The sequence below is a fragment of the Eucalyptus grandis genome, chromosome 5, assembly GCF_016545825.1.
Source record: "Eucalyptus grandis isolate ANBG69807.140 chromosome 5, ASM1654582v1, whole genome shotgun sequence".
In the NCBI taxonomy this organism is placed as follows: domain Eukaryota; kingdom Viridiplantae; phylum Streptophyta; class Magnoliopsida; order Myrtales; family Myrtaceae; genus Eucalyptus; species Eucalyptus grandis.
Window position 1 is genome coordinate 46,144,018 of NC_052616.1, and position 13,637 is coordinate 46,157,654.

At 39.1% G+C, this 13,637-nt stretch overlaps 1 protein-coding gene across 1 annotated transcript; it reads right to left on the reverse strand.

The window, feature by feature from the left end:
- Positions 1–2,259: 2,259 nt before the first annotated feature.
- LOC104445250 (receptor-like protein 4) lies at positions 2,260–13,061 on the reverse strand. The gene is made up of 9 exons (XM_010059073.3): positions 12,831–13,061; positions 10,560–11,612; positions 8,605–8,752; positions 6,526–6,597; positions 6,333–6,404; positions 3,405–3,476; positions 3,245–3,322; positions 2,960–3,141; positions 2,260–2,722 (listed from the first exon to the last, which is right to left on the reverse strand). Exons 2-9 carry the CDS (start codon positions 11,599–11,601, stop codon positions 2,601–2,603), a joined length of 1,788 nt encoding a protein of 595 aa, XP_010057375.2. The 5' UTR covers positions 11,602–11,612; positions 12,831–13,061; the 3' UTR covers positions 2,260–2,600.
- Positions 13,062–13,637: the final 576 nt, after the last annotated feature.

Below are 13,637 nucleotides of genomic sequence, written 5' to 3' on the forward strand. Positions count from 1 at the left end.
GCTGGCGTGTTTGACTGAGTTTGATCAGAACCAGAAAAAGGCAACAGAGATAGAGAGAGAGAAGTGGTCCACGAGTGGAAGAAAGAAGAAAGCAAGAAAGAAAGGCAAAAAGGATATAAAGGGTACAAGATAAAAAAATCTAAATGACACAAAAAAAAAAAATCCCTATTTTTGATGTCGCATAAAGAAAAAGTTTTGAAGTAAATATGCCATATGAGTATAAACTTGGAGTTTTTGGTATTATAAAAGGAAGTTTGGGGTAACCACCCACTGCGGCGACGTAGTTGGCTTGAGCTTTGTGCCTCCCACGAAAGGTGTCAAGTTCGAATCCCGGTGACGTTACTTTGTGACTTAACCGCCGGTATGAGTGTGGTGGCTAACTTCGTCAGCCTAGATTCTTTCCGCCGGATGTTGGCTTTCGGGATTTCTGGGTCCTTTGGGGTAGATGCGTCATGATTAGTATGGGGCATTTTGTGGCATTTTCAATAAAGGAGGAGGGAGAGATGAAGGGAGAGAGATGGTACAGATTGGTTCTGACTTCTTTTCTCTGGTGGAGTGTGGTGGTGGATGAGCTGAGCGGGTGTAAAGGAGAAAGTGAGACGGTGGGGGAGGACGGCAGGCAGACCCCTCCTTTTCCTCCAATGTTGATGTTCACGTGAAGGAATATTTTATTCGGTTCTTTTTCATTTTTCCTTCTTTTGACTTTCTTCGAGACTAGAACTGGGGAAATAGAGGACCCCCCCCGCCCTTTTATTAGGGCAATGTCTGATTTGTGAGCATGATTGGTGCCCCCCCTGCAAATTTTTTAAGAGCAATTCCTATGTCTGTGTTTCGGAAATGTAATTTGAATGTCGAGCGTGTCGAATGAATGTCCCGGCGAGCAGATCTCGGATCCGGCGGCTCGATTGAGTCTACTCCTGATATTTGCCACTTGGACTTGGAATGCCAATGGGTCGATTATTAAGTTTGGGGTTTGAAGCGCGAAATTTCCTAATCCGACCAATTCGATTGCATCTTAACCTCGGAAGATTCAGTTACACCAATCAAAGAGCAATAGGTCAAAGACTCATCATTGTTTTGAAGCTTAAATGAAAACAAGCAACTCGAAAAATAAACCCCTGAGGGGTCATTCTCGACTTTTCTTCGATATACATGTTTTCGTTACATATAAGAGGCGGTGTTAAAATGTCTTACATCGCTTGTCTATGAAATTCATATGCTATATATATATATATATATATTGTCCGAAAGAGTAACGTCTTTAAAATAAATTAAATTACTATATTTACAATTAGATATGATAAAAAAAATTACTCGGACGCATAAATGGGCAGGGGGCCATCAAATAATGCCTGGCCATCGCATTATTTCGTGCAGTTGCCATCAAGCATAGTAAATACTGAGAAATGGGCAAAGAGCACGGAAAGCAATGAAATAAAAGCTACAGTTATGGCAGGAAAAAAAAAACCCATAAAATCCCAAAAAAAAAAAAAACACGACAGAATCGAACCCCAAAATCATGGTAGTAGCCTTCCCCCCGAGAATTGCTCACGCGCGCTGAAAGCACGACATAAAAGGAAAGTTTATGACGCCATTAATACCAATCTTTGGTGGATATATAGCTGTTGAGATTGTCATAGCCTCAGCTATCCTTCTTAAATTCCTGTCAGTGTTTGTAGAGCATATAGGAGAGGATATGATAGGAAATATTCTCGAAATTTATTGTAATGTCATATTTTTCTTGGAAAATGACTCGAGAAAAGTACGTAACCAATCCTATCAAGTGTTTAGCATGCCTCGATTGAAAAAGGTTCGAAAGCAACATTCGATAGCTCCTTTTTAGAAGAACCCTAAAAAGATGTTTAGGATTGTGAAGAGCACGATCGCGAGATCAAGACGGCGACCACAACATGGCGATTGCTACCCTTTGACCGGAGTGGTGACCATCTAGACCACCACCATGCCGATGGTCCTCGAATCTGGCTACCGACCGTGGTGTAATGGTCACTATCCTCAGATTCGGATGATCGCCGTCGACGCCGGTCTCTTCCCTTGACTTCTCCACTCCTTCGGACAAGGATGGTCTCGAGGAGGAATCTAATCCGAACTAATCTGGGTATATTCTGGCTAGAGGATCACGACATAAATGTTGGATACAATAAATTTTTTTTTTTTTTCTAATAATTGTATCTAGGCGTCGGGTCTGTATCTAATCAAGAATATAACTAAAAGTAGCATGACTATGCAGGTCTAGAATCCTTCAGCAAGTACTGCTAGATTTCAAGGTCTGGCAAGCAGTTCAATTATATCTCGTTTCTAGTATTACATGCATACATGTCACACGCAATAACTTAAAGGAAACCCTAAATGAACTGTGCCAAATCCTTATGACTTAACCCTTGAATTACTGAACACCTTTGGAACCCTGCTTTCGAAAGTATGTTAAGTTACAGAGACAGCGGTAATAATATACAGTCAGTTCGTTACAACACGATATCAACAGCGACGTAGACATTCGATCTTTCTATGACATTTGTAAGGCATTTCGAAAGAAGCCGGAAAGGGGAAAGGGGAAAACCTGATAAGAGATGTTGGTCGTGTCATGAGAGCAAGCTAGGCCCGTTCTCAGCAGCAAGCCGGGCTTGGCCTAGGCTATTGTGCCTGGACAATTGGATGTCGCGAGTAAACTGGGTTCTTGCTTTCGCGTAGGGAGCTTCTCTTGCTGTGCAAATTACAGAAATTTAGCAATTATGAGTTGATAACTTTCTAAATTGGTAGGTCAATGTGATGTTTTGCTGTTTTCCACTCAACTCACTATCATGAAGAGGAGCTACTAAAAAAGTTTCTTCTTCATCCCAAAATTTCCTTTCCATGTGAAAAGACTATGCCATATGACACGCTGAGTTGGAATAGAAATGGGTTCAGTTCTTAGATTAATATGGCTTTGCAATGGTGTTACCTGCAATCTGCTGTGCACGAATAATATTTTGCCGCCTTTTCCAACAGATTATCAACAACATGACAAGAAGAAACAATGCCAGCAGGGCGCCCACGGCAATTCCAACCTTGCCACCAGCTGTAAGATGAGGCCCGCATGCAGGAAGTCCAGGTATACCGCAAAGGCCAGCATTATCTGTAAAGCTGCATGCATCCATCACGAAACAGGTTATAACATTGCGATTAACAAAAGCAAGAGATATTTGAAACCTCCTGCAAACTCTGAGCAGTGCCATTCATTACATACTTGAAACTGGCCCTATGCAGAAGCCTCCCCCCTAAAGCTGCTGGGACTGTTCCAGATAATTTGTTTCCATTGAGATTCCTGTGAGATGCAGATGTCAATTAAAACCCTTGTCTTGTTGTATCCTCGAATTCATAGTGTTCAAATGTTTAAATGATCTTACAGTCTTCTTAACGATGTCAACTGCCCCAGGCTCTCAGGAATTGATCCATTGAGAAAATTGTAAGAGAGGTCCCTGCAATGAAGCAGGATCTCTTAGCATTACACCCAAAACATAACTATGATCCTAAAACAAAAGGCTAAAGACCACTCATCATAAAAGAAATGGGAAGTAGGAACCTTTGAGACTATATGCCCATAGATTAGAAATACAGTCCAAAAGTCAAATTCACAAATTTTGAAGTGATTCATCAGAGAAAATCACTCATACAAAACAGCCACACCTTGTCAAACAAGGAGAAATAATTTAATAAATATATCCACCAGCAATTTTGGGTGAAAAAACGGTTATCCATTATTCTGCATATTGTGTTACTGCCTTCATAGTCCAAGACCATGGATCTTTACTATTAGGACCAGTTTGAGTGTTTTGTTGACTAGTTCCTTCATTTTACCGGATAGAACAAAATTCCATAGGCATGTCTTTTACAATTTGTGAACTTTAAAGTGTCTCATCATCAAAGTCATCATTTGTAAAGACTAATCAGGTCACAGGATCCTTTGTTCTTTACATCCCTTTCTCAGTAAACTTTCCAGACAAGAATTGCATGGATGTCACACAGTCCACTACATAAGACAAATTCCAGTGCATAACTTAGCAATTGATTATCTCATTGTAAATTTGATGGCACCAACACATATTTCAGCTTCCTTGGTAACGCCATGTGTGCCTAAAAGAGTTTGTCGTGCTTTTCCAAACCATTCAATAACTAATATAAATCATTCTACTGCTTAAATTATCAACTTTCAAATGGATATATTGAAGAGGCCATACTAACAAACCCAGTAGTTAGACATGGCAACAGATGCAACAGTTTGAATATTTTAACTATTTTCTTGGATAGAGAGGATGAGAAGATTATAGGCAGAACACTTTGGAGGGGTACCACCATTAACATAGAAACATGATAATACTCCTGAAGTCAAGACCTCATAAGATGAGAGGCGGAAAGAAAATAGAGGTCAAGACGACATGGAAGACGAGCTGCAACCAGATGGAAACACAAATCATGTGGAGGATGTGGCAAAAGAGTAGAACACGAGTACATACTTTCATACTTCAGAAAATCATAGTCTCCAGTTGTGGGAGCATGAATATACAAAAACATTAATCTCAGTGTTTGCCACTCTCATGATTATACAACATATAAATGTCTTTTCTTCTTTCATATTTTATTCACACAACTGATAAATGTAAAGGAAAGGAAAGAAACCTACGAGCATAAACAAACTAAGACCTGTAAATATTTTCTTTCAAATTTTAGTACGATGTTGGATGTTGATTTCCCAACTATTCTGGCAGGGTCTTTAGCAATGTGGACAATATCCTCTGAATAATATAGTCATATTGGAAAACTCAATAGCGGGGAGTTTAGCAAAAAGTGGTCAAGCTAATGTATTGTTTTGGAAGAGCAGTCCTCCCATGGCAATCATTTAGACTTTCCTCTTTTTGGGCCTTAACATATGTACTAAATCTCAATATACTTCACTATCAAGAAATGGCGGTTGGACGTCCATTGATGCATTTCACAAAATAGCCATTTAAAAATCTCGGGCTATTGAAGTGACATCAATTGAGTGGACCTGCATTTTTGCTATTTGTTCAACCTCAGAAGGCTAATAACATTTTATTTGAGACTTTGCAATCACACATACAGAGTGTTCAATTATGCACAAATAGATAATATCAATTACAATGTATTTTTAAGAATTACTTTGAACTATTCTTAGTTAAATTTGTTCGTACACTGCGCTTGGCTTGCTATTGCTGTTGAGTATAAAATATTGAGAGTTTTCCAGGAACTTTGGCTTCCTAAGAGTCTTCAAACTGTGATTACTACTGTTTTGCATATGAATCACTGCAATAAAACACTATAGCATACTAGGATAATACACTACCATGGATGGATTACAAATCAATAGATCGGGAGCAAAGATGGTGTTTCTCCATCAAGAGTTAAACAAATAAACTCAATAACTGTGATTTCAGCATCGACTGTGAGGAGTTTCAATCAAAAGATGACAGATTGAACTTCTTTTTCTATCAAATTGATTAATTAACGGATTCACCAAATCCACAATCAATCTATAAGAAATTTTGTTAGTGCTACATGAGGCCCAAGAACATCAAGGATAAAAAGCATGACGAGGCAGCATCACCTTCTTAATCTATTTATTGCGGTGTCCTAAACATTATATCAGTGGCTCCTTTGGTTGACAACACTTAGACGCACTTGGTCACACTCTCGACGTTGATCAAGTGGTTAAGGACCAAATGAGCTCATTTTAAGGAGAACAAATTTCCTTGTCTGAAAAATATTTGACTCAGCATATAAGTTGTATTACAATGTGATAAGCCCCCAATACCCCTACACATACCCAAGGAAAAGATAAAATAAAAGAGAAGAAGGAAATTAGGGCTCTCAGCATTTTCAAAGACTCAAAATTGTATCTGCAGTCTCTTAAAACTTATCTGGACAAGGTTGGCATCGCGGGTAATGAGCTTGACTAGCAGAAATAAGCATTATATCTTCCCACATGGTTAAAAAGCAAAATGACCAATTTGGACCAAAGCAAACTTATCGCAGCACCAAAGAAGAGCATACATAAAGATCTAAGGAGACACAGATATTGTAGTAAACCTGAAAATTAACATCTGTAAGTGGCACAGCAACTGAATGGTCGAGAGGTATCATTTTTTCTCATTTTGGATAAATAAAATGGTGCAAAGCAAATATAAGGATAAGCGCCTATGGCTTGGGAAGAATTAGTTGCACAAGAAATGGACACAAGGACTCTGGAATTGTCTGTGTCCTTCAGAAGAACATTCAGAAGTAGAGACAAGGCAAACATGATAGCACTTATTACTTACAGACTTTGCAAGCCAGATATGGTCCCTAGAGAGGATGGTATATGCCCCCGAATGCTGTTTCCGCTCAAGTTTCTGATTGAAAGAAAAGAAAAAGAAATGACCGCAAAAAGAAAAGAATTAAGTTATTTACAACACAATCTAGCTGCTGAATATGCTGAAAAGGAACTCTTAAAGACAGTTTGTCAAAACTTACATGCTTTGCAGATGAGTCAGTTTAGATATCTCTTTTGGCAAGAATCCCCTAAGACCCTGGTTGTCAAGACCACTGAAAATGCAGGAGGTGAATCAACAATTGCATCACGGTTATACTAATCTCATGGCCATTGCTGTACAGTAGAAGAAAAATCATCTAACTACATGAAAGTGTATAATTAGACAATTAGAGCTGATATCCACAATCACTAACTTTCCAAGTGACTCTGATACTGGAAGGGTCGGAGATTTAGAATGTAACATTAGTGCAAGGAGAAAATGCTCAGCACTGAAGGATGCCATATGGGGCAGGCCATAAGCTAAACTAGATGCTCACCAGAGAGATGCAGAGTAGAGGTTAAACTCTAATCCAAGAGTTCGATTCCAACAATTCATCAAGACCTTAGAGGGGTTTATATAGACACGGCTTGGAACAACCTTCCAAGTATAGGCAAATTCCAAGACAGTAGCCTTATTTTACCAAGGCAAAGACCACTAATCCCTAGACAATATACAAATAAGATTAATGACCCGACTCAAATGACTCTAGAAACGAATACAATGCATAATACTGAATAAACACACAGAAATCCTAAAAGACTCATTCTCGGATTTCCTGACCAGCTGTTGGTATTGGGGCAGAACTTCCCCTAGAAGACTCCAAATTGCTTGAAATTTGATTAATACGAAACTAGAAATAGGGTTTTCCAACCTTAAATTAGTTTACCATAATGAAGCATGAAAGCCCTCTGAAATATCTGAAAAAACAATTAAAATGCTTCTGGCATAGATGAACTTATCCCATTTTTTTTTCTTTTTTGCATAATGTGTTGGACAAGGCTCAATTCTCTTAAAAAATTATCCTTCATCATACTCCAAATCCTCCCTCGTTCACTTATCTTTTTTCGTTAGTATCCCACAGAGTGTCACTGCCCATCAAATAGTAAACTGAAGGGAGACTGACTTGTGGTCCCTTTTTTCCTCAAAACAGATGGATTGCATGTATGAGCATTTTCAAAGGTTGAAGTTTATACTCACTTTTCACCATAACAAGGAAAATGCCAATTCAACATTCTCCATCGCCTATAGAAAGCCTAAATGCTGTGCACTTTGGCTTATAAAGTATCTGACGATTTTCAGAGAGCTAGATCCCATGAGAGTCCCATTAACCTTCTCAAAGTCAAGCTTATGACTTGATTGTCTGCAAACCCTAGTCCAGGATTTACAAAGACAGTTTTTGAAGGAGATGGAAATGACTATGATTTTGCAATCAATTAGATGGAAGGGGATAAAGTACCCCACTATATGATAGGCGAATCATAAAGAGAATGTGATTACACTAACACATTTTTTGAGTTACTATAGTCAACAGCCAGAATATGAAATGGCAAGACAGTGAAGCTGTTCACCACTTCCAAAGTGACATAAAATTCTTGCTACAGTAACAGTGACTGAGGACAATGAGGGGCCTGGAGAAGATCAAAGGGTTGGCAAGGGAAGGTATGAACTGAGGAGAACATTTATAGCCAGGATGGGGACACGATTCATCCCAAGATAGAGGGAAGATACAAGAAGGCAACATATCCACAGACAGCAGCGAAGAAACCTGTAGTAAACTTGTGGACTTCGCTGAACAGTCAGCAAGAAGTTATAAGATTTGAAGGTTGAAGCTTTTTTAGCCCCGGCATGACAATGGCCACATCATCACATTTAAATGAAAGCAAGGCCACTATCTGAGTGCTGATCAGTTAAAAATGTTTGGAATTCCACATGGATTCTTTGTGCACATCCATTAACGGGATTCAGATAAATTGAAATATAGCATTACTGTTCAAAGGGAATAACTGTGAACACGATGTCCTTGTCACCATTCATAGGGACTATGAGTATTAACCGAAAGCCTCTCCGACTTACAGATTTAAATAAATTCATGACTCACTAAGCTTTTTAATAGACATTTTATGAAACTAAGTCAGACTGTTCGAACATCAAATGCAATTATTACTGTGCAAAAACTAAAGTACAGCTGCAGCAGGAGTAATTTTCGCATGCAAAGGGGAAAAAATGATTAGAGCATTACAGTCCATCAATGACCCATTTGCCTGTCGTCTGATTAAATTGGCAATCAGCTCCACTCCATGGATGTTGTTGAGGGATACACGGGTCACCATTCCACCCAAATCGACGGGGGAGTGCTAGTGAAGTCTTTAGTGTCCGTAAAGCCCTAACTAGTATGCAGAAGGATGATTAAGTTAGCATCAGCTAAAATATATTCCAAGTTGAACATAATATCTAATTGACAAAAACTAGAGTTAAAAGCTTGGAAAACTACGAAACTGAGATTCCATCAGAATTCATCAAGAAACCAGTTCTAAAGTTTCTGTACTGGAATTCATCCACAAGCTAGCTCAAACTTTTGAGTGACACAATAAAACAGCTCAAACAAAGCACAATACAAGTATCTGATGTTTCCCCTGATTCGACCGTGCTTGAATTTCTTCATATGTGTGGCTTTCTTTAACTGGCACTTTAAAGCTGTAAAAATTGCTAAACAAACTTAAAAAGAAAAATCTTTAAGCTGAAAAAACAATTTAACAAAGGGCACATCCTGATTTCCTATTCCATTACTAGAGACAGGTTGTGGATGCAATAACTCCCTGGTCCATGGAAAAACTATTCTGAAATTATTTCATTCCAAGCTCCCAAGAAAATCATCCGAAGCTCTTCTTGCCAATTTTTTTTTTGGTAAGGTTCTTCTTGCCAAATTTTTTTTTTTTGGTTAAGGAACTTCTTGCCAAATTTCATCTCTACTTATTAGAGTAACATTGTAAACTATGTTGAATAAGTCAAAGTCAAGATATATGGATTCATCCAACTTGACTATACATAGACAATAGTTTTTGTTTTCTTAAAGTGTACACTACAAATATTAAACTGTCGTTCAAACAACTACTACGAAAATGCATATTTTAGATTACAACAGAGGCTCAAGTTACATTTCTTTAACCTCGTCAAAAGGAAGTGCAGGCAGGGAAGAGCTTGTTCAGAATAAAGGTAAGTCTATCTCTCAAAAGATTGGGGCTCACATTGTTGCACTTCCACAGAAAAATTCCACTGACTACATCAAGCATTCTTTATCTTAGTAAAAAGGATATGAAACATTATCAGCGGTAGATATAACAATGTTATATTAATGGCCTATTCCATTTGAAAGTACTTTTTTTCCCGTTCAAGTTGGCCTCTTTAAGTTGTCCCATCCTTCCCAAGTCGTCCCATTCAGCTCCCCCCCCACCATCTGATATTTCATTTCATTCAAATTGTATCTAAGAGCCAGAAGAACCCTTCAGTTTTTTCTTCAGACAAGAAGCAACTGCTTTAAATAGTAGCCAGACACCCAGTACAGATTTTGAAAGCAGAGACATAGCAGGAATTTAGGAAAAAAGTCCCCTTAGGGGCACAAGTACAGATTGAAGTGGAGCTAAGGGACATAAGGCATAGCACTGACTGGACCTTATTAATGCATAATTCAATCAAGCGCTAAGGTTTCTCTTGGTGATAACAAGATAAAACAATGAGAGATGGCCATAATTAGAAATTCATGTTTGAGAGGTGGTTCTTGTAACTCCTTGCTTCATAATAAATTTCATGCTATCAATCCTGCACATAGGCCACGAATCAACATGAAAAGACTTACGTTCTTTCCTCCATTATCTCCTTTTCTGATAATATGTATGACCAACAAAATAAAATGAATCCTGCTACAAGTAGAGACAGACTTTTGTGCAGATGGTTTCGATGCCTAATGCACTGGATTGCCAAACAAGCAACAAATCGCTATGCATTTTATCTTCAGAGACTAATATTGCTATAATCATATTGAAATATGATACTTTAAGCTATGACTAACTGCATGGCTTGCAGGGAAACATAACAATTAACCTGCATAAATGAAATTGGCCAGAAAGACATGTACCTACATATCTACGTAGCAATATCTATAAGCCTGTAATCTACATTGGCAAAGTCTTTGCGCACCTTCATCTGCTAAAGTTTTAGACTCAGCTGTGATAATTTCAAAGATCTCCACAGCATTGATGATAGCTTTTCCCTTTTTAGGTTGCACGGTTACCGTCAAGGTCCTACCATTCACAGCCACAGTTGTGTTTAGTACCAGAGCAACATATTGATCCCCGCTCCTTTTAATGATGTCCACATCTTCAAATACAGAGTCGCCATTTATCAGGATATCAAACACTCGCTGCCCTACACCTCTAACGCTAGAATCAATCTCTGCAAAATGTAACCAGACTGAATAGTTCCTGTTTGGATCCACATCCATAATGTACTCCAACTCTGGTTGATTTTCAGTTCCAACAAGCGCTGACTGATAAAGTGCTTCTGGATAAAAGTTTGGCGCAATGGAGGCCTGTTTGATGCTGCTTTCAGTAGATATCTCTTTGTCAGAGCCTATGCTATAAGTTGAAATTGGCTTCCAAAATCTGTCCCCACCCCAATGATCACCTCTGTAATCCTCATCAAATTTTGGTTTCCCAGTACCACAGGTTAGTCTTATGGATGTTTTAAGGATTATTCCGTGGCCCTGGTCAGATCCAAACTTATATGCATTCTCATCTACTTGAAGAATTTCAATGGAGAGAATAGCAGGATCTCCATGACCAGTGCTATGGAAGCATAAAGAGGCAGAACCATCTGTAAGAAACACAATGCCTTCAGCAAATGCTTGCTCATCGTGGCTGATCCAACCAGGTTTCAGAGAAGAAATCAAAGTTCCTTCAATTGAAATGTCAAATAGGGGTTCTTCATCGAAGTTGGGATGTGCAACCAAACCAAAGAAAATCCTCACAGAGTAGCGTCCCTTCGGCACTCTATTAAATATGTAGCAGTTTTCAGGACCTTCAGAGAGAGGAAAATAACGAATTGTCTTAAGCGGAGGGCTGATGATACTTGTACGCGTTGCATTAAACGGTATTCCTCCAGTATAAGCAAAATCTTTGTACCAAAGTGTATTGGTTGGTAGAGTATGGACATTTTGACGAGCTCCACAGCTTATGTGCATAGCAAAAGGTGCTGCGGCAAAAGAATACAGCTTAGATGTTGATTCAAACAGTTGGATGGGAAAGAGTCAGAGAAAACGGGTAAGAGAAATGGTTTTCCCTTACAGAGCACAAATGCTTAATTATAAAAAGGAATAAGTGAACATCTCACGTCTCTGCTCTATCATTCCAGTGACTGTATCGTTGTTAACATCTTTTCCTAACCAATATCTAAATACCAGCATGTTCCTGTGACTGTTTTTGGTGTTGCTACATAGTTTATCAGGATGCCATTAAGTTTTTCATTGCCTCGAGTGAACTAAGGCAAACATGGTGTTTGCTTTGAAATCAAGATCAAGATAATTTGGGAACAAAGGAGAAAATCAAATATCTAGTGTTGGAAGGACTCAAGAGCGAATGTCTGTCCAAGCCCATCATCATCCACAGTTGGTCTTGGTCATCTTGCTCTGATACCATCTAGTCTCGTGACATTTTACTTTTGTCTGCTTGTTTTTATTTTGTAATATTTTTTGGATTTATCTACTCATAAAATCACTTTTATTTATCCCTATAATACATGGTTAGATCAAAAAATATTGAGGCATTAAGTTATGAGCCAATTGGATATATTGACTGCTCCTTCATCTTTTAGTTAACCACACATAGGATCTTCTTTTGCAACCACACCTTACATGACCACCTAACAGGATATTTTGCAGCAAACCAATGCTTCACTGGAGCTCTTAATCTCAGCTTTTAGGAATCTCAGTGTCTTGCAGCTGCTCACTAATAGTTAAAATTAGGAAAGCAGGCATGTCACTATCAAAACACAAAACAGACAATCGACTTTCCGGAGTTCCCGTGTGCGTTTCCACTCTCAGCAACCTCGCACATCCAACTGCAACTCCTCTCATTCTTCAGCTCAGCTAAGGCAGCCAAATCACCACAACCGAACTGCCCGCGACCATTCAAACTAAACCGATGCGAATCCTCGAGCGAAACCGACAACTACCCAGAATTCAAAACCGAACAAATCATCCCGGGTTAAGCTCCTAAACATCACAAATAGCCCAAAAAAAAAAAAAAAAAAACCAAACAAAAAGACAAAACCCAAGGCAGCACTCAAGCTAAGCACAGGCTCCCACTACAATTGAGCTCCCATCCCAGTCCTCACCCTCGCTCTCGAAACCTCCTCAATCACCCTCGAACCAGAGAGACCCTGGAAAGAATTTGCAAAAGCGAGAGAGCTCACCGCGCCGAGCGGACGAAGTGGAGAGAGACAGCAGGAGAGTGAGGAGCGGAGGAGAAGGAGGAGGTGAATTTGGTGCCTCGACGACATCGCCGCCCGCCCACCCGTGTTGCGCCCGCCTCGCTGGGAAGTGGTACTGATCGATGCTCACGACAATGTCACGCACATTCCATCTCGATCTTTGAGAGGGAGAGAGAGAGTGAGTGAGTGAGTGAGTGGGTGAGAGAGAGAATGTCCTTTATGCTTTGGACTTTGGGGTTGCCCGTGAACCGTAACCGGTCAGTTTCCTTACAAGAGTAGTTTATAGTTTACAGTTAAACCAGCACACTAAGGTCAGTGAGAGTGGTCAATTTGGTCACTGGTTTGGTAGATAGGGTGTGGCTACATCATGACAAACCAAATGAAAAAAAAAAAAAACTAATCATGAAAATGATGGAGGGCGACTTGAGTTAGGCTTATGAAAAAAAGATGGGATTTTTCTTTTTGGGAAAGATGTTGGAAAATATGCTAGGATCAAACTCGTGTAGATGTTTAGAATTTGTCGTAAAAGTAGAGAAGAAAATGAATTTCGGATTTCTTACCTTTTACAAAAAAAAAAAATGAATTTCGAGCATCTGGTATGTTATAAACTTAATGGCAACTTAGCGCACAGTAATTTTTTATGGGAAAAGAATGGGCCATATAAAGAAGGACGAATAAGGACGAATAAGTGGCAACTTAGCACACAGTAATTTTTTATAGGAAAAGAATGGGCCATATAAAAAGGACGAATAAGTGTGATTTGTACCCTAAAAGAAATCGTGTGTCAAT